Source organism: Oenanthe melanoleuca, chromosome 5 (genome assembly GCF_029582105.1).
Source record: "Oenanthe melanoleuca isolate GR-GAL-2019-014 chromosome 5, OMel1.0, whole genome shotgun sequence".
NCBI classification, from domain to species: domain Eukaryota; kingdom Metazoa; phylum Chordata; class Aves; order Passeriformes; family Muscicapidae; genus Oenanthe; species Oenanthe melanoleuca.
The window spans coordinates 34,849,222-34,871,168 of record NC_079339.1 but is presented as its reverse complement, the minus strand read 5'-3'; the positions used below and the strand labels follow the sequence as shown (position 1 = coordinate 34,871,168).

Genomic DNA, 21,947 nt, shown 5'->3' with positions numbered 1-21,947 from the left:
GTTAAATGCAATTTCATTCTTCCTGACAATTTTTGTGGTTTTTTTCCAATTTTTTGCAAATACTGTTATGGTATTGAGATATCTGGAAACTATTTTAAGGGTACAATGTGCCTAATGGTGGATGTTTTTCAATTATAGTAATACAAGCTATCAGAGTGCGCATGTAGCATGCCTATACAACACAACAAAAAGTAACATTTTGATTGTAATTAGAAGTACATATGCAAACTACATTAGGAACTAAACTTGATGAGGGAAAACATTCAAGTGCTTAGATAAACTATACCATAAATAATAATAATATGGGATAGAAACTGCAGAAAATAAAGATTTGAAAACATAAGGAAATACTTCTAATGTTAACATGATTTTACTTACTGCCTTACAGAATTAGTTAACATATGAACAGATCAACTTTCAAATACTTTTCAGTAAATAAACTACTATATGAGAAAATCATAACAATGGGATAAAAGCAAAAGTTATTAATGGGAAGTCTAATGCTTATGTTCATTTAAAAATGAAACTTACCATATAAAGAATATTCTGCCTCCTGCCCTGTATCGCTCTCACTAGATGTTGATGTTAGGCTAGTAGTTAGAGTATTACTAAGCGACTGACCAACAGATAAAACTGTAGTTGCTGTAGCTACATTGCTGCTGCTAGTAACACTGGATGTAGACATGGTCACTGTTGATGTGGTACCAGTTGTAGTCAGATTAGGAAAACTTTGGGCACCCATAAGAGGAGAAGCTATAGATAAAGATATGGTAAGATAAAATAAATGATTTGATGACTTGAAGAATACAACTTACATGCATGACTCCTGTGTTGAAAAATATATTGGGGGTTGAAAAATTATCAGTGTGTTATATTATAATAAAGAACAACAGACTATAAAGGGGAAGGATTTCCCAATACAAAAATGCACCTTACAACATAGATGCCCACTTCTGAGCTTACTCCCTTGCAAACATTTTAAATAAATAATTTTATCAAATAAATCCCCAAAATCCCACTATAAATCTGGAATTATTTAATTTCATTTTCAACATACATAGAGAATTTCTGAAATCTATTACTCCAACATTGTGATCTGTCTTTAAGCCTAAAATGAAATTTAACATCTAAATTACAACATCATATAGTGCAAACAAGTTGATTATATATAAGCGAATTGGGAACAGAAAATACTAAAACATAAAACATACTAAAACTGTGATTATTGTGCATTTTTCAAGGTTTTTAAATTAGTTATGACTTGTTATTTTTCACATAACTACTAAAATATATGTTCATCACAGGCAACAAGCCTGAACTGACAGTACTGTGAAACATGACTTATGTTGGATTATTTATAATTTTCAGAATTAGCAAGCAACAACTAAAATGTTCCCTTACTGTACATTCAATTAAACAGTAAATACATTTTAGTGAATAACTGAAACAAAACTGAATTCACTGTAGACTCAACAGAAATAATTTCAGATAGTGTACATAACTGAGTATGAGTTATACATATGTGCAACTACACATTTATATCCCAGTCTGCAAGATACGTTCTCACACGCTTATCTTTAAACAAGTAGATTAAGCACAAGCTTGTAGACAAAAAGTTGAGGAGTCATCTATACTAAGAAGCCTTAAGTTTTTCAATCAACTTTTTCTGAACTTTATCAAATGCAAGTTTTTCAGTTTTAAAAGAAAAAAAATTCATTATTGCCATTTATGTAAACTGAGAAATAGCTTTAAATAAAAAAAATAAAATTAAAAAATTAAAAGTAAAAAATAAAAAAAAAAAAAACACAAAAACAACAACCCCTATCTCTGCATTCCATATCATTACCAAAGTTTGCAAAAGTTACTACCCTGGAAGAAGGATATAACAAAGCTTCTTTCCCTAAGTGAATTTGGTAGCTTTCTGTGAAAAACAAATGTTACTGTCTCTGTTTTCCTTTTCTGTACATACAGTTACTTACATACATCCCTGCCCCTTAAAAACATAGCCAACATTATTCAAACAAAATTATAACAATGCAGGGGAGTGTGAAATAATAGTATACCAATAAAGGAAAATGCAAATTTTAAATTTAGGGTTGTTAATAACCTTATGTTCTTCTCTATGAAAGCATGGAAATGAAAAACCAAAGTGTTTTTATTTTGTTATTCAAGAGCTTGAAAATACGTTGCTCAGTATTCACATCTTTCACCCTCTGATAATTAATAAGAGCAAACTCTTTACTGTTACAGTAAACAGAAAAAGCCATTAAGCACCAGCATTTCATTTGCAGTGAATTCAAGAGCAAATGGAAATTGGCTACTCTAGACATCACTTAGCTTCTGGAAAATACTGATGTTTTCAATACAACTAGTACTGAAAGTCCAGAAAGACTTATCTAGCGATGATTTCAGTCTTGATTTTTGGGGTGTTGGGTTGTTGTGGGTGGTTTGTTTGATGGTGGGAGTTTTTGGTTTGGTTGGTCTTTGGTTGGTTGGGTTTTTTTAACCTGAACAGGCTAAAAACCCAAATTTTTTTTTTTTTAAATAAAAAAATCATGTTTTTTACAATGCTCTAACTGAACTCTGGTGAGATTGCTCAAATTCAGTCTCTGATCTCTTTTAGGAACACGAGTTACCATTTGTAGTTTCTATTCATATAAAAAGTATAAACCAAAATAACTCTTACATGAAGAATAATATAAAGTATTACTATTTCCATCACAGAATTAAATTTTTAAGATGCCCCATTCTTATTTCTAACTTTTGCAGTGCATAGTATCAAATATCCATAAAATTTTAAATATGCTGTTGAAATATTTTACCATGTTTTTCAAAGGTGGTCTTTTTTCTCTCCCCTCAATACAGAACTACTCCAAAACCAGAGTCACTATTTGTCTATAAGAGGTTCAATTACTGAAAGGTTTCTTTGAGTACCTTACATTTTTACTGCAAGCTGCAGAAGATTCACCCTCATCTCCAGTATCACAACATGAATTTAAGGATACATTGAAAAAAATCTCCCCATCAAAAAAAGAAAACATTTGGCATTCAAAAATATTTTAAAATGCTAAAAGCAATTATCACATTTCTAAATAAGGAAGCATAGTCATAGAATTGTTAAGGTTAGAAGAGACCTCAAAGAATAAGTTCAGATGTTAGCCCAGCACTGCCATGTTCACTGCTAAACTATGGTCCCAGGTGCCACTTCTACACAGCTTCTGAATACTTTTAGGGATGGTGATACCACTTCCCTGAGCCGCCGATTCCAGTGCTTGACCACCCTTCCAATGAGGAAATTTTTCCTAGTATTTAATCTCAACCTCCCCTGTCACTTCCTGCTTGCAAAGAGAGGCTTCCCTCACCTCACTACAAACTTCTTTCAGGTAGTTGCAGAGAGCAATATTTCTTTCAAGCCTCCTTTTCTCCAGGCTAAACAACCCTCAGCTGTTCCAGACCCTTCATCAGCTTCACAGACAAACATGACAAGCATGAAAGCTTAACAAGAAATTTATGCTCTTTTCTAGCTTGGGTAATTTCACATTTTCTAACCTGCTTACCCCATGAAATGCAGTTCTGTGTTTAAAATACTATCACCATCAGAGAACAAAATACCTAAGAAGTAACAACTTTAATGGGAGCATGCTTGAAAAAGAGTGAACTCAATAAGCAGGTTTACAACTTACCTTGCTAATACCTTGCTCCTACATATAATCTGAGAATATGCAAATGTTAAAGCATGTACATAATGTCATTTAAAACACTGTTAACTACAAACCTCCTTACATTTAATATGCCTGAAGAGTTCACTGAATCTAAGCCTAAATGACCATACCATCTCTAGAAAACACACTCAGTATTAGAGTACATTATCTTATGCAGGTTGACAGAATCACAAATCTCCTAACATTTCATTATACTGTAGTTCTTTTTCTTTTGTACAGTGTCATTAGCTGCTATGCTGAGACACTTCACAATATGCACAAACTGCTCTTCCTGAGGAAAATGGAAAAATAACAGAAATATGCAGAGTCTACACATATCAGAAAGCCTAAGTACCTGACAATAGCTAATGTTGCTAGACTTTGATCCTCTTGGACTAAATCATACTCTCTCCTTAAACATATAATCAACATCAATTTCAATCATCAACTTCAAATTTCTTTCTGTTTGATGGGTTCCTGTGATCTGATATCACAGGGCAATGTAACACTTCAGCTGACAGGAACTCTGAGTCCTTCATGAGTTCTACAGGTACACACAAGGTCAAGGCTGCTCTAAGTACATTAGGCCAACACAATCCAAACAAGTGTAATGAAAGCCAAAGAAATAACAAAATCCTCAACTAAAAATAAAAATAGTTTACTTACTTGCAGTACTCACAACGTTTCTTCCCAAAGTATTAGTATTGTTATCACTGCTACTCCGGCTTAAATTCATGTTGTTTGTGGCATTGGTACGTGCTATGTTTGCCACTCTTCGCACAAAGGACTCCAGGCTAGAAGTCTCTCGAGATGATAAGTTCGGAACACTCGCACTGGAGCTCATGGGTGCCCCAGCAGCCAACAAAGAACTGACTGAGAGTCTGTTACTCGCTGAAGAGCTTAGGGGTCGTTGGGAAGCTGCTTCCTTATTAGTCAGTTCAGAGACTGAACTCACATCAGGAGAGCTTACGCTAACAATTCCCATGGATATAGCACTGGACTCCCCAGGAGTACGTATTGAGTTATCAGGACCTAACTTCCTCTCTGCATTTTCGTTTCCCATGTCCGCTGTTAAGGTGCTGGTGCTTGCACTGGAAGATGACCCTATGTCAGCCTGAGGCACACTATCAGCAGAAGACAGAACAACAATTGGTTCATGGACGTCAGTGCCTGAAACTATATTTTGTTCCAATACACTTTCTGATCTCCGCTCCATTTTGGTCGAACCCAAGCTGATGTCGCTGCTACTTGCCACGCTACACACAGAACTGCTGCTTCCTTTTCTACTTGAGGAGCCTGCAGCAGCAGTCGTCTTGTCTGGACAGTTGTTTTTCACCAAGCTGCTCCATGACTGCGTTGTGCCTGAAACAGTGGATGAAACAGGTTTGGGTGATGCCGCTGAATCAGGGTCGTACCCTGGTGCAAGCTTGAGGTCAAACTTTCCTTCTGCGCCCATACGGTAAGAGTTAGAGCCACCAGCATCCCAGGTGACATCAATCCAGCCTGGAAAGGGACAGGAGTTTGTGAGATCCAGCAGAAAGCAGACAGGAGGCGTGTCAGACAGTAGCTCCACAATGTGGGATCAGCTTCTCATAAGGGCTGCATCTCTGAATCAATGAAATCACTAAGTAGCCCTTAATGCCAATTAAAAAGGAAGTGTTAAATCTAAACAATTTATTATTCTGTAATGTTGTCAATTTGGAGGCTGGTCATTCTTGCCGCCTTAATCTTCAGGATCACAGAATCCAGCCAAAAAAAAAGTTTCCTTCAGAAAGGAACCTGATTTACTAGAATCTTTCAAAATTTTATTAGTATCTATCAAAACTGGATTCTCTAATAACAAAAATGTATATTAAAACGTATCATAACTTTACTAGCATCTCTCAAGAAGCTGTAATCATTACAAGGATATTCAATAACAATTTTTTGTTGGGTGCTCGTGGATAAGCATATTCACCCAACAGAAGACATGTCATAAAACTGCTTGGTTTGAAATTTCTTATTCTTAAATTGAAAGAATTAATTTAGGATACACAACTTTTTAGTTCAGTAAGTTACACACACATACTCGAACATTCCTTATTCATAAAAATTTTTTATGGCAATCAGTAAGGGCTACATCAAGTAAAATTTCAAGGTTGCAAAGAGAATATGTTTAATAGAAAAAAAACTATCCTGGGAGGAGAACAAAACTCCAAAGAGATGCTACTTTTCCTGTTCCTTCATTAAACGATTATTTTGAGTAGCAAAAATTTTATCAGCTAAATATAATAAATCTGCAATAATGAGGGTAACATACAAAATTTAGCTAACTAGGACAGAAATGGGGGCAAAATGATTTATTTTTACTTGTCTAAATATGTATCACAATCTAAGAGTCACCTAAAAAATTCCTTCTAATATTTCTCACTGTATCTTAACTGCAACAAATATTGGTGGAACTATTTAACTGAAATACATTTCATCCAAAAATGAAATCTCTAAATCTTAGTAATCTTCTGCAACCTCAGACAAAGTCAAAACAAGTATCAGGTACAGATAAACACATTTTTCTTTATTAAAACAGAAAAGAGCTAATATCAAGTAAAATATTCTTTTTATTACTGTCATGTGCACCTTCAGCTTTTAACCATCCAAAAGTCACCACTCCTAGATCAAAACAGATGATCTCAAGCAATTTGCTATTTACAAATATCACTCTGGAGGAAAAGGAGTTAAAATGGTAAAGTTTTCATATATGATAAGAAGACATCTCGTCCCCAAATGAGCAAGTCTAGATCATGTTATTCTTGTATGATTTTATTCCTTCTTCAAAAGCTATAGTTGAGTAGCTTCATGACACTAAACCTTTGAAGGGTAAAGTTGTGAAGCAAATCTCAATTTTTTTTCTTCTACAATTTATTTGCCTTTTTAAACAAATATTGTAGTTCAACAGTATAATTTTTCCCCTTTATGAATATCTGAACCAGGTATTTTTTCAAAGCATAACTAAATAAATGGTTTTGTTTTGTATAGTTCCTTTACCTAAAGTATTAATTACAAGCAATTGTAAATCTGAACAAGTTTAAAGTACATGTTATTTCCTCAAAGTTGCACTGCTCCATCATTACAGGCATAAAACAAGTTAATATTTGTCTACACTTGTGAACAACCAAAAAAGTAAATTAGATACTATTTTAAATTCTATATGAAAAAAAGATGTTACAGGAATGAGATGGTTTGGCATCACCATTTGATAAACGAACCTCAATTTCTCCTATGGTTAAATGGGAAAGTTTTACTGAAACATAGGAACAAAACCACTGATTTGGCAGAATACTACTCACCAATAATACCTGAAGTCTTCCAAGTTACAATGTAGCTATGGATACTGTTGCATCTGATATGAAAAATCTATGGATGATGGAAGACTTCCCCACAAGCTGTACTGAACAGCTTAAATAAAGTTCAGTTTCAAATTATTTTAAGGGATTGTACTTTAGAGATTTCTCCAAGTTTGAGAGCTGACAACTCAAAAAACTAGAAGAAGTCTAACTAAAAATGAACCTAAAACTGGCTTCAGAAACAAGGCAAGCCTTGTACCTCAAAACAGGGGGAAGAGAAGGGAAATGGTGTTTCATTTCCCTTGCAAAAAAAGGAAAAGCATGTTCACTTCTCCTGGAGCCTCTTCAATAATTTAATTCTCTGAGTACCGACATCCCTGGCTGTTGCACGTTTTTATTTTGCTCCTTAAGTTAATAAATTTTCATGCTTTAACTAAAAAACAAAACCTAGATCCCAAAGAAGCTTGCAAGGTAGGAAAGGTATAGGATATAACAAAAGTCATGAAAAATATTGCAAATGCTCAGCTAGAAGAAATGAGGAAGGTAATTACAGATTTTGCAGGCCCAAAGCTTAATTTATCAGTTTGCATCACTCACCTTCATATAGCTTGTAACAGATGTCTAAATAACGGTTTCAAATTTTAATTAAATAAATTAATTGAATAGCAGATTAATATTTTAATTAACCAAAGCTGTACAAAATTTTCATTTACAGCAAGAATTTTTTTCATGTGCTCAAACAGAATTTCACAAATGGACCCCAACAGTTGTAGTATTCTAAGCTTCTTCCCTCCTAAGTATTTAAACTTTTATCAACTTTATCAAGGCATTAAAAAGGAAGTACTTTAATGCTACCCATTCTGCATGATGTAATCATGCAACAAACATCTATAAATTCATGCTCACCATTATGTAGTTCTCCTGTAACAGTGCCTTCACCCTGTGGGCTTCCATCCTGATCTCTCCATTTCCAATCAATGCCTCTGATTACACGAGCTCCTGGAACCATGTATTTTAATACTTGAGAACGGACCAGACGTCGCTGCCTCCTCAGATTGGCTTCAGCTTCTTTAGCAGCTTTTCCTACAAGAAATGTAAATTGAAAAGACTTAAAAATATTGAATGGGGAACAATTTTGAGCTTATTTCTAAGCAAATTCAACTACAAAAGTTAGCCTCCTTTTTCACACTGATTTTTATATTGTACGCTCATTAGCATTTTAAAGGAGCAAATAGGATATACATGTTCTTTTTCTTACCCAGCTGATCTTCACATACTCCATTCACAGTGCCATAAAGTTCAAATCCAGATAGGGAGAGGTAGTGTGTTTGCCCACTGGCATTCTTTCCCATCTGTTTTATTCTAACGTGTCTCCAACCTTGTTTCTCATCTTTTGGTGGATCTAAAGGCCACGTTGCTGTAGACCTTTAAGTTTATTAGAAAGGGGTATTGGTAGGTAACAGGAGAAAAAAAAAGGCAAAACCAAAAACCCTTTGTACCAAAGCAAACAAAACTGTAACACTGATCATATATACATATTACAAGATAGATAAACCTATTAACACTAGGGCAAACCTTGGATGAGTGTTGGTGTTATAATTTTGTCAAAAAAAAAAAAAAAAAAAAAAAGTAAAAGCAACATTTACAGTGATGGAAAAGCACAAATACCATTATGTGAACCACACAGAGAACCTATTAATCACTTATTCTCCAGCCCATCCTTGATAATTTGTATCACTTGTCACTTCTTTAGAAAGAGACATTATTACAACCACAGTACACATTAAATTAGTCTACAGTCAAGTAGATTTTTAACTGAACTCAGTTTTATGAAAAGTGATAAAATACACTGACATACCCCGGTTCATTGAGGCTACAGTCATCAACATGAGTATACAAAGTAGTCCAGTTCTGTCCATCCTTCGATACCTGGAAAACCCAATTTCTGAGAGCAGATCGCCCATAACCTCGAGCATGGCGTAATGTGTAGGCTGATGGTACAACCCAAAGGCCAAGATCTATGGCAAACCAAGCATTCTTATCATCGTTAGTGTGACAATTGAGAGCTGAACTGTCACGGCTCAGGATGTCTTCCAAACGACCATAAGGCAGATTTCTTCCCTCTGAGGATGTAACCACTACTAATCCATAGGCTGCTGGATTTACCCACTCATATGCAGTTCTGTATTTAAAAAGAGAAATATACTGTTAAATTATTGCTTAAGTTAAACTGGTTTCAGCAACATTCAACATTTACTGTAAATTGTATATAACAGCTGAGTTTATCACACATCAAAATTATCAATACAATTTTAGATAACTTCAGGTATGTTCCAAATGTCACTCTGTTTGTGCTTTTTAAAACACTGTAGCAAAGAAAAAAAAAAACAAACCAAAAACACAAACCCAAACCAACAAAGTCAAACAGAACCATGGCAAGCAAAAACAAAGACCCAAACTTCCCCATTCCTCCATCTTCTTAGGGAAATGTACCAACAAATTCTCAACACAAGCGATTAATATTTTTCTATTATTTAAGAAGATCCAAAAGAAAGGTAATTCAATTGATTAAAAGATTCCTCCCACTTCTAAGAGAATAACAGATTTCATTTCATTATGAATTTTTCGTTCCCATCCTGGCTCATGGATTATAGTTTATTGTGTCTGACTTTAAAATATCTAGGTTTGAAAAACTCACTTTGCATTTGTTCCAATCCAGTAAATAATTCCATTTTCATCAAAATCATGTTGATGCCTGAACACAAATGTCTGGCCTTCTCGTAGTTTCCGTACAAAAACAAATGAAGCTCTATCAAAGTCGTACCATTGCTTTGCTACCTACATGTGAAAGAAAAGAAATCAAATATTAAAGAAGCAGAATATAACTTTTCCCTGTGAACTTTGTGTGTGGTATGCAGCTCACCATTTTCAGGAGATACTGTTCTAGAGATTCAACAGTTGCCAATGGCTCCATCTTCAGCATTCTACCAGTTCTATCTATTAAAGACGTCTCCCCTGAGGCACGTTCCAAACGAAACCTCAAGCGCCTCGTCAGTATCTGAAAGAACAGCTAAATATTAATACAGGCTTTCCTGTTTAGGTTTCGGAATTTTAACAAAAACTGTGTATTTCACTACAACCACTTTAGTGGCCTATCAAGTACCTTTGTTGCTCTAACACAAGCACTATATTCTAATGAAACACTTTAAAAAGTAATTTCCTACTATCCTTTTTCAATTAACCAAACACTTCTTTACTATGACAACAAATAAGTCAATTACATGCTCAGCTACCATTTTCTCATTTTTCCTATGTCTTCATAGTTTGTATTTGTTGACTAGCAAATATAATAATAAAGAAACTGAAAACTATTTTCAAAAGTATTGAACAGCAACAGTAGTTTTGCAACTTTTTGCAACTATTTCCTTGACACTTAACATGAAAACAGAACTATTTATACTTCCCTACCAATGTTGCAAAATCCTGAACTGCGCCTTCAAATACAAAAAAGTAGACTCCACGTAAACTGGGAAAAAACAATACTTATAGCCAAACTCCCAAGTTTCCTGTATAAGAAGCTGCTGAGCCTGGAGACATCTTGCATTACCAATTGAACACAGAGCCGTAGACAAGACCCTTTAAAGCCTATCCCCTGCTCTTACTAATAATTGTATTTAATCATAGTAACATGCCCTTGAACTAGATGGCATGTTCCTATATAAAGACAACAATAAATGAAGGCAAAAAGAACAAATACATTATCTCTTCAATTAAAATTTACTTTTACCTCACAATGATAAAGTGACAGCAGAGGAAGAGCCATGCATTTAAGTGTTAGAGGAAACAGATGCCAAAATTTGTTTGTTCTTTACCTAATTCGACATCTACAAAAATGTGATTCTTGCAGACAAGGTGTGCAACATACAACCTTCAGCTGTGCATCACTCAGTGTGATATGCTGTTATCACTGTGCATTTACCTGAAGATTGTATGTAGATCCTGGCGTATCATACAAGTGGAGAGGTAGACGTTCAATAGATTCTAACACTGCTATCAATTTTCGAATTAATGCAACTGCTGGACGACTGTGAAAGAGAATAGTTACTATGTTACCACAAAATAAAACAAAGAAAAAATTCTACACTATCTCAGAAATCAGGAAACTATCTCAGCACACTACTGATGGTATCTGTTGTATTCACATGGTGACAGCACAGTAAGAAGGTCACCTATCTGCAGTGATGAGCAAGTCACTTTATCTCACAATCTATAGGTTGACTCTTAGAGCTACTTCGATATTAGATACTGTCTTTTAAGATCAATTTTCTATTCCATTGAAATGGAAAGAACACATAATTTGTCTTCAAATTACTTTAAACATACCATACTGCTTCACAGTTTCAAAGGGGATTGTCTTGGTTTGGTATTATTTTTACCTTTCATCATCCTCGTTTTCACTGAATGCTGTTTTGAAAACATTTATTCTCTCTACCAGTTGACTACAGTCTTGTTTCACATCCAAATCAACATTCTAAGAGGAAAAAAAACAAGTTACACTTAATATAATTTATTTAATTTTTAAACAGGCAAAAAACATCTATGTAGTCTCACTGAAATCCCGATTTAAAGTCTGTATGTGAAAAGCTAATCATCAGCCACTAGACCTGAACAAGAGTTGATTTATAGATTTTCAAAGGCTCAGACAGGCAAGTAACTGGAGCAAGTCTGCCCAATTTTCACCCAGACAGGAAAAAGACAGATTTATAAAGGAGCTTTTAAATTGCAGCACATGCCTTAACTTAATTTTTAGGAAGCTTTTCTTTAAACACTTATGTCAATGAACTCACATTGTTTAAAACTGTCAGCAGCGATTGAACTAAGCCACTACTGCACATTTCATATGGAGAAATAGTATTCTCATCCTTCAACAGTACAATTAAGTTTTCCAGAGCAGTCTTCATTAAATCTCTCCAAGTATTTTCTCCCTCAATGCACTGAAAGACAAAAAGATGATTATCATGAAACAAAGTAATCTGTCCACTTTCTTCAGTTGAAAAATAATGTCCTAGGAAAGTACCTAACTAGGTAATACATGCATTAAAACTTCCCGCACTGCAGACATGCTATGACTCTTCTCTGCATCGTGACAGACTAGTCTGAACATTATCTGATATCCACTGATGTCATACATTAAAAATAAAGAAGATACACTTACCTGCCTGTTTGCATGAAGTTCCCATGCAGACTCTAACTGTGTTGCTATGTTTCTCAGTGTTACAACTACTCCTCGAGGCATACTTTCAACTGCTTTAAAATGATCATCATATAAATCTCTTGCCATAGTGCGTACCTACAAATGGATTTTGATAATCATAAGTCAGAATTTACTGTAATGAGACTGTTAATATACTCCCAGATACTGCAACCTTGGTCTTTTTTTTTTAAACTAAGTCCACAACAGGCAAACAAAAAGGGAAGAATAAAAACCCATGTGCATAATGAAATAGTAAAGTTTTGTGGATTTTTTTGTAAAGAGCTTAATATTTGATGTCTTAGTTTCTCTTTTCCCCCTTCATTTTGAGAAGAAAGAAGAATTTTAAAAATATCTAAAATGAGGGAGTTTATTAATTTTGTGTCACTACCACAACTTTTAACAATGCAGACGAACAGAATATTATAGGCCTCTGAAACAATTGTACTATTGATTGTAACATCTTTTCTTGTAGCATAAAGACAAAAAAAAAAAAAAAATCAAAAAACCTAAAGAATTATATAAATGCAAGTCAGGAAGATTGGATTTTCCTACATTTTTAAAAAAAAAATTCGTTTTCCTCTAAAGGAGCACAGAGTTTACTAAGACTGTTGGATAAAATCACCCAAAGAAGTGCTTTCTTCTGATTGATATTTTCCCCTTCAAGCATCACATAAAATTCTATCTAGTCAAAATCAGAGATTCTAATCCTCTAAGAGAAAACTACACCTCCGTAAGAATATTGTAATATAAAACAAAGTCAATTAAATTCTAAGTATAAACAGATGCTCACCAACCTTTTGTTTTGTCTTCTCCAGTTTAGATTTCAGTTTTCTTCCTCTTTTGCCTGTCCAGCCAGTCACAAACTCTGACCCTGCAACATAGATTTTAGAAAAGTCACATTTTCTCATAGCCATGAAAAGCAACAAAAACTATCTGATATACACTTGTTCCTACCTGCACATAACACATACCTACATACTTACCCAAGGAAGTTTCAGCTGTAAATGAATGCTTTGTTCCTCTGTTGGATTCAAACACAAAGCCTGGCAGGTCTTCTTTCAGTATTGTAGCTTGCTGACCATCAGAATTGTGAATAGCAATTTCTCCTTCTTTTAAACAGGTCAGTGACCAGTTTCCTACAGTAAGTTTAGTTGGCCCTGGTGTTGATAAAATTGGCTGGCTTGTGGTAGATGGTTTTACTTGGCTTCGAGCTCTCTGCAACTTCTCAAGGAACTCACTCCTACTTTCTATTTAAAAAGAAACAAATTTGTTTTTTTCCAACAACTGCTTCCATCATTATGTAGTTTATTTTTTTTCAAGAGCAAAACAATTGAGTACATTCAATGCAAAATTAAGTTTGAAATTAAGGGTCTTAGAGTGTCCTAAATTTTGGTGTAGTATATTTCTGTACCTCAACAGTGGTTATTCTATAGTCACATCTTAGCTGCAATGCAACAATGCAGCTGTTTCTGAAAGATACAATTCAGATGCATTAATTCATCACTACAATTCTAATTAGGAAGATCAAAGAAACTCCGTACAAATTTTTAGTCTTTGAAAAAGGGGTCTCAGAATGAGCCAGCATGAACTATTTTCAAAAGAAGGTTTTCAGAATAAGAAATTTTAAAAATTATTAAAAAATATCAACGTTTATTAAATTATATATATGTATTTTAATAATTAAAAGTCTGAGTATATAACTTTTCAGAAATTCCATTTAAAGTAAACATGGAAACACCTAATTAAAGATTATTGCTGTTTTGCTGCGATGATAAGCTCTAGGCTCTTTAAATCTGCCCTTTTTTATTAATATAAAATAATGCAAAAATAAATATGCACTCGAGGCACAACATTTTTTATTGCTTAAATTTCATAGCATAAACAGAGAAGGCTTAGAAAAATAATTGAAATTTGATATGCAAGATGAAAATTCTGCTAATTAAAGGTTTTCAGATTTCCATAATTATATTTTAATACATTTGTTATATAGCATGCTGCACCAAAAGTACTGTATTTCTACATGGTTGGGAATAATTTCAGGTTCCCTTGGACAGAATTTTGAGACTTACTTAAAGCTTCAGAATTACCAATGAATATCAATTTTTGCATTGAATTTTTTTTTCTAAAAATTCAAACAAAACAAGTATAGAGTTAATGTGGAGAGGGGTGAGTACAGACCTTCCAAAATGTTCACAGTATATATACTTGACCACTCACCCCAATTCATCATGCAATACACACTAACAGATTTCACTACTCAATCCTCTATATTCTTGCCAGTTGGGAAATTACTAAAAAGTATATCACGAGATTAATCAGTAATGATTTAGGACCACAGAACATATAGTACAGTTCAGGATTTAATGATATTGTTCTGAATCTACACTGAACTGTAGTCATTTTAGTTAACAAATATTAATTTTTTAAGTAAAAAAGGCTGCTGCGCATGCTTAGAGCTCATGGTTAAAGTTCAGGCAAATTACACTGCAACATCAGCAATCTTAGTAGATGTCTATTTGACTACATATTGCAAGAAGGCTCATTTAATCCTACGTTTAGCTCCTTCCCCCTCATGGCATTCAGACTAAGTATCTTGCTAAAAAACTTGGGATTTATTCAATCTTTTCCAAAAGACTGATTTGAAGTAACATCCTAAATGCTCAATCTGACTTCTTTTAAGTTCTCTTCACTCCAAATTCATCTGAGCTCTCACCATTCCACTCATCTTGTAAAGAAATAGTCTCATCTCCTTGCCCAGACCATTCAGAAGCAAAAATCAAAAAATTCAGCATCCAGGGGCTATGAGAATTTAAAATCCTATCTTCATGAATGTTCTTAAAATTGTATTATATGATAAACAAGTATCTCAACACAGGATCTGTTTACCTTGTAAGGCATTAACCTTATTAAAAAGAGTGCAAAGACACATTTTCTGAGCAAAAAATGCAATAAATCTATAAGTGGTTTCTAGCTACATTATAATCAGAAACCCTATATTGTATTGTGTCTTCTTTCCCCAAACTTGATGCATGACTTGAAGTCATTAGCACTTCATTTCCATACTGAATCACAATATGTTCTGTTATTTTACTCAATGGCTCATTGAAAAGAGAATAATATTGCAAAGCATTTTATGTCTGCAGGTTCATAAATGCATGAACTGCTGCAAAAAGAGATGAAACAATAAAAGGAGGGTTGTTCCTTCACCCAGAACAAGCTGTGTATTCTGTACAGAAAATCAGAACCAGCTGTGCATTGCTAGTGCATAAGGTCTGTTCCCTTATCCTCTCTCCGACAAACAAATTAAGACACTGTAATTTGTTTCCCAATCTTGATGAGAAACTTTCCATTACTTTGTCTTCAAACACATGCAAATTCATTCTGCTAGCTAGAAGCAAACAACCAATCACCATTTCAACCTGCTTTTCCTGGGATGGCCACTACAAAGAGCTTTTAATGACTGGGGTGAAAAAATTAAGTATGCATGGAGAAGAATCAAAACAAAAAGTTAATACGCTTTTACTGGCAAGATGTTTACTTAACACAATTCACCAAGAAAGTCAAGTTATGGCCACATGCTATCTGATAAAATGCATCACAATTAACTGACCACCTTCCACCTGTTTACATCCTTTACTATTTAGTAAGCCAATTCCTGCAAAACAAAATAGCTCAAATCAAATTATATAAACAAATGTAAGAGTCTCAAAACTTAACCTGGACTTGAATTGCAAAAAGTCTACCTGAGCTATCGGATCCTCCTTCAGGGCTCCCACTGGAATACATTGTGGCCAGCTTTCCATCCAAGATAAATCTGAACCATCCATTGCTACCATTAGATAGCTCCAGGGCTGCAGCATCACTCCAGATATACAGGCAGTCCCTTCCCCTAATGATTGACCAGTCTCTCCAGTGGTATGGTTTACCCTGCTGCAGTTCTTTAGCATCCTCCTGTGGTTCATCCTCCTGTAATAACATAGTACTAATCAATAACAAGAACCCACAAAAAATCTCCAATCCATTAAAAAAAAAAAAAAAAAAAAAAAAAAAAAAGGAAAAGAAACCCCAAACAAACGAAAAAAACCCCAATGGAAAAAAAGCAAAAAACACAGACATTCTTAAAAGGAGGAGACACTCTCTCTTTAGAAGAGAAAAATTATTCAAACCAAAAGTGTAGGAACTATATTACTTCTGACTGTAAAACGTATCCTTAAAAGTATTCTTTAATAGAATAACATATTTCTTAGAAGTTTCCTTTCACACGCAGCTTTATCTACTCAACAATAACAATGGCCTAGTGCCTGCAACATCCACCTCTGTTCAAAATCTGAACTGTGAGAAAAGAATCACAAAATGACTGAGGTTGGAAGAAACGTATAGAGGCCATCTAGTCCAAACTCCTGCTCAGGCAGGGTTACATATGACTGGTTACCTAGGACCATGTCCATATGCCTTTTAATATTTAACCCCTAAAAACCAAAACCAAGCACCTCTCCCAAGAAACCTCAGAAAACCAAACCCCACAGTAAAAAAGTTTAATTACACACTTAAGAATTAGCTATAAATTTAATTAAATTGGTAACAGAAGAAGTCTGTTATCCATTCAGTTCATCTGACTGGCAATAAGACGTGGAAATTGATAAATAACTTCAATGTGCACTTATGGCTTTCATCAAGCAGAAAATTATTTTCTTTTTTTATATATTTAATATATTTGATACCAACATTTAAAACATTTGGAATTATTTAATGTATGAACATCAAAAGACATACACTTTTGACACAAATACTTTAGGAAGGATTCATTTTGTTTACCAGTCACTTTCCAAACACTAGACAAAACCAAGTGCCAAACAACTTGATCATAAGGAAGCATGAATAGGAAAACTCAGTAGATAATAATATGCTAGCAGAAAAGGCAGGTAGAGAAGAAAACTATTAAAGCAAGTGGTATAAAATAAGCATAAATTTAATATCCTATCTCCCTCGCCCTGCCGATTTTTGTAACCATGAACGTTTTACTAGGACTGTCAGTTTCATGGCAATAAATAAAGCTAATAAATCAATTCCATACACTTACCTTCTCAGGTTTAGACTCCTCTTCATTTTCATCATCCGATGACGGCCCCGCCAAAGTTGACACTTTACTAATTACACCAAGTCTAGCCAGCTGGTCTAGAAAAAGATCACCACCTTTATCCACTAAATCCCTTATGATTTGCAAGGCTAACAAATGGCCATCATCATCATCCTGTAATACATTGGGATGAAAAGAAAATAACAAAGGAGTTCTTGTTACTTTACACATTGAACTGTACATGTGGTCAAAGATGGACACTGTAAAAGTTTTAGGGTTATTTATTAACAAATACATGGAATCAATGAATATAACTCCCTTTTTTGTACTGGATTCATAAAGGATAACATTTTCATTCTTCCTACCTCTTGATCAAGCACTGTAGCTGTTATCTCAACCAGTATTGTGGGCAGGTTGTGGCCAGCATCAGAGTCACAAACCTCTTTCAGCAGCGCCTCAGAACAAAAATGTATCATTTTTCTAATGAGCGCAAGACTTGCTTTCCTTTAAAAGATTGTAGAAAAAAAAGGATCATACAGTGATAAAGCAAGCAATAATCAAAGACAAAAAAGAAAGGTTCAAGATAAGACTTCTTTTGTACTCTATGCATGTTTTCAAAACACAAGAAATTTAATCTGCTTCAGTTCATGTTATTGGTTCCAAAATTAGTTATTGTTACTAAGTCCTAGATTATTTTTAAGAATAATGAACCTCTAGTATTTTTTGATTCTACAGCACTATCTCCTCAACCCTTCCCTAGGTAAGCTTATTCCACTTTCAACGCTGGCAATTCACTTCCGCACACTTTGGCACCTTCAGAGGTATTCAGCCTCACATTTTAGTCATACATTTCTCATGTTTTGAGATCCCTATAACTTTTAACTCTAAACATATTATTAGATCCTGCAGCTTTCCACACTAAGAACTGTAATTAATCTGAAAGCAAATCACTCCTGTAGGGTTACAGATTAATTTTTTGACTGATTTCCAAAAACACAATTTTTCTGATTCATAAAGATAACTTCCAAGTAGACAGCGAACTACTTCTTTGCACAATCTGCAACAACAATTAATCATGCACAGGCTGTTAACATAGCTCCTTATTTATTTTATTTAAAACGACCAATATTAAGCTTTCTATCATCAGCTCATATGGAGCCTGTCTCCACTAGAGACCTTTCTTATCTTGCATTTTCACCCAAAGTACCTGTAAACCTTGGGAACATAAATAAGAGATAGGAATAAATGTCATATTTGTGGTATAAAAAGCTAAGAGGTTATAATGAGATGCAATTTATCACAACCATTATGCCATGCATAGTATTCCCTTTGAAGTAATAAATTAGACTACATTTTTTGCAATTCAACAGAATTACAAGGAGCATCCTCTCCAGTTAATATGCTGTTAAGTAAGTCTTCTAAAACCTTCTAAAATAGCTTTTTCTAGTCTTGCTGATTTTCCAATTAATGTATCTTGATATCACTTTATTAGTTTTCCTCTACTCAATTACAACTTTCATTACAGTGGGTACAAACAGCTGTAACCAAATCCTGATTAATAGTGTACACAAAATACTATGTGAACATAGCATTCTTTCATCATGCTGCTACAGTCAGCAGTATGCTCTGCTCTCCCGTGACTAGCCAGTTTTTTTTCCAACACATCACCAGAAAGGGAAAAAATGCTGCTTAAAATGATAAGAAAAAACACTCTCGCACCACTTGCTAAACAACCATTTCGATTCAAACATACATTGTCAGAGCATTTCTTAAAACTTTTAGATTTACTTTGGCTTTTTTAAGCATGTATTAAGAAATTGTCTCTCATGATACCTTATTGAAGGCAACATAGTTTGTTGAAATGTTTGTGCAAACACAGGCAATAGTCTTTTCAAGTATATGGGTGCCATTTCTGGATCTCCTTTGGGTTCATTACATTCTTCCTCATCCTTGTTTGCATCCTTCTTTTTCTTCTCATCCCCTTTGTTGACAGGACACATCCAATCCCCTAGAAAAATTTTTTCCTCAATACATTCAATTGCAAAATCAACAAACCAAAAAAAACCCCCTTCAAAACATCCAGGTTTTCTTTACTAACATCCAAGTACCTGAACTTGAACATGTATTCCTAAAAATAAAAAATTTACACGTGCATGACTTCTTGAATAAAAGTATTTAAGAGCAAGTATCACCTGTGGCACCAGAATTCTCAGAAACAGGGAAAGTGCAGTTCCCATGCAGAAAGGAAGGATACCAGAGAAGCTACCAAGGCTGACATGCTCTGAAGGTACAACAAAATCCCAGTTTAGCCTGATCCCACAGCTGAAAAGCACGATAAATGGACCTCATCATGCCTGTTCACTCAGTTATTTCTTTGGTAATTTCCCTCACTTAACAACATCTTAAAATACTAAAGTTTTTATGCATACTTTATGGGTTAAGGAAGATAGGTCACCATTTTATTTTTATTAGCTTAATAGAGTAGAATTTTAAAAACTGCATAACTTAACATATATCAGCATTTCGACAATAGCAAGGGTTATGGACTTAAATATTGCACTCACCTGGAGACTGAAGAATAGCTACTACTTCACTGTGCCCCCTTTCCCGAGCTTTGTCCAGAGGAGTTTTCCCATCTTCATCTCTCAAATCAGGATTTGCACCATGTCGTAAGAGAGTCTGAGAACAAATGTATGTATGAAAAAAAATTAGGATTTCTTCTTCCAAAGCAGCAAATGTATTTTTCATACATCATTCCTACAGTCTTCTTATGCTTGTTAGTGTTCTGTGCTTTTTATATCTGTAGAGTTAATATAAACTACTTTTATTCATTACTGCCCTATAATGAAAAATCTGTGTTTTGATAAATACTGTAAAGAATATGTAAATACTTGACAGCACATGTTGCATATTGCATTGAAGATATTTTGAAGAGAACAAGATGAGAAGTCAGCAGGTAACGCTTTTTAAGGGTCAGTTTAAATCATACCTTTGCTACCTGAGGTCTTCCAAAACATGCTGCATAATGTAATGAAGATGACCTCTGACCTCTGTTAACATCAGCACCCCTTTCACAGAGGAATTCTACCTGTTAGAGAAGAAAAAGGAAAACAGTTTTTTTAATCTTCCTTTACATAAATAATGCCACTTCTAAAGTGTCTATTAATTAATTTACCATTTCCTGAGTTCCAAAAGCTGAGGCCCAGTTTAAAAGAGTTTGTCCTACATCATCCATAAAATTTACTTCAAAAGCTGAAAGATAAAATTAAATAAAATAGTTAAAGTTCCCACAACTATAAACTAAAGTTCAACATTATTCTTTAAATAAAAAGCAGGTCTTAGAAAAATTAAGCATCCTCAATAATTTTGGAGAAGCATTTATGCTCTTAATTGCAATAAAAAAGGTGGCATAAGTATGATTACTAACAAGATCTATCGAGTATTTAACAAAGTAAGCAAACTTGTATATAATGATTTTCAATGAACTACCTAAGCGTTTCTTACGATACCTCAGATTATAAAAGTCAAAAATAAAGCCAGCATCTCGTTTTCTTTTTCGGAGTATTTTTGCTTACCTCCTGTGTCAATTGCATCTATTAGTGCATCAGTGTCTTTACTGCGGATGCAATCTATCAGTTGCCGATGAGAACGTTCCCCAGAACTGTCCAGTCTTCGCAATCCTGGGATTCTGCCTGTAGATCCAGCACTAGATTTTGGCAGGGCTTTTCTGCCTTCGAACAGTAGCACCAAAAGAAGATCTACTAACCGCATGGTATCCAGTACACATCTCTCATCACCCTGCAATGCACTTTCTATAGAATCTGGAAGTTCAGATCTTAGGAGATCCTGGAAATAATTAAAATTCTGAACAATAAAAAATATACAGGGCTTTAGAAAATACTATCAGAATTGGGTTTCATTTCCATATGAAATGTTTTCTTTTTTCCCCTCTTTAAAAATAACTTACATGTACATGTGTGTGCACATATGTGTACATATATATATATATATATAAATAAATATGTATATCTGTCTATAGAATAGCAACATAAATCTTGCACATATTCAAGTATATGAAGAGAAAAGCCCCATAAAAACAAAAAGCGTAGTATAAAAGGATTTCTTACATGTGTTACTACTGGAGAGCCTCTACACAGGGTTGACAACAGGCTTACAATAGTTGACACCTGATTACTTAATTTAGAGTCTGCAGCTGTAGAGGGTGCTCCAGTGCTACTCCGTCCAGGTTTGCAAGCTGAAGATGGTCCTGAGGCTGTCCCACCAGCAGCTGCCATGCGAGATAACAACTCCTCAGTTAATCCATGTTTAGCTAATGGGGCTGGGTCAACTCCACGCCGTGTGAATCTGTCAGCTAATGAAGCAAAGCATCTCAAAGCTCCATCTGAAACCTAAGAAAGATGTGCAAGAAAAACTGATTATATATCTTTTCCTTAAGATGAGAAGATGCTAAAGGGATATCTATAAGAATACAGGACACATACAAGAACTTGATTTTCCCATGAAGCTTGATTGTTCAAGTTATATTTAAAAGTCTACATATGTCTCTTAAGCACAAGAAAGTTTTCAATTGG

The 21,947-nt window shown here is 34.5% G+C and overlaps 1 protein-coding gene across 12 annotated transcripts in view; it reads right to left on the bottom strand.

Annotated features, from left to right (window-relative positions):
- Positions 1-21,774, bottom strand: part of HECTD1 (HECT domain E3 ubiquitin protein ligase 1) — a 37,886-nt gene extending 16,112 nt beyond the window's left edge. For 2 of the 12 annotated variants that reach the window (XM_056492078.1, XM_056492085.1), the window contains exons 1-22: positions 21,483-21,774; positions 20,931-21,219; positions 20,531-20,607; positions 20,345-20,443; positions 19,920-20,034; positions 19,189-19,363; positions 17,721-17,859; positions 17,359-17,529; positions 16,022-16,244; positions 13,250-13,525; positions 13,073-13,149; positions 12,240-12,374; positions 11,872-12,018; positions 11,461-11,555; positions 11,004-11,109; positions 9,948-10,082; positions 9,723-9,862; positions 8,883-9,206; positions 8,283-8,449; positions 7,931-8,107; positions 4,368-5,204; positions 532-753 (exon numbers count right to left, since the gene is read on the bottom strand). In XM_056492078.1, coding sequence (XP_056348053.1) covers positions 532-753; positions 4,368-5,204; positions 7,931-8,107; positions 8,283-8,449; positions 8,883-9,206; positions 9,723-9,862; positions 9,948-10,082; positions 11,004-11,109; positions 11,461-11,555; positions 11,872-12,018; positions 12,240-12,374; positions 13,073-13,149; positions 13,250-13,525; positions 16,022-16,244; positions 17,359-17,529; positions 17,721-17,859; positions 19,189-19,363; positions 19,920-20,034; positions 20,345-20,443; positions 20,531-20,607; positions 20,931-21,219; positions 21,483-21,650 — 4,294 coding nt within the window. In that variant the 5' untranslated portion in view covers positions 21,651-21,774. The remainder of the gene's footprint in view (positions 1-531; positions 754-4,367; positions 5,205-7,930; positions 8,108-8,282; positions 8,450-8,882; positions 9,207-9,722; positions 9,863-9,947; positions 10,083-11,003; positions 11,110-11,460; positions 11,556-11,871; positions 12,019-12,239; positions 12,375-13,072; positions 13,150-13,249; positions 13,526-16,021; positions 16,245-17,358; positions 17,530-17,720; positions 17,860-19,188; positions 19,364-19,919; positions 20,035-20,344; positions 20,444-20,530; positions 20,608-20,930; positions 21,220-21,482) is intronic. The other 10 variants (XM_056492087.1, XM_056492090.1, XM_056492082.1 and 7 more) reach the window with 9 other exon arrangements.
- Between the last annotated feature and the right edge of the window lie 173 nt (positions 21,775-21,947).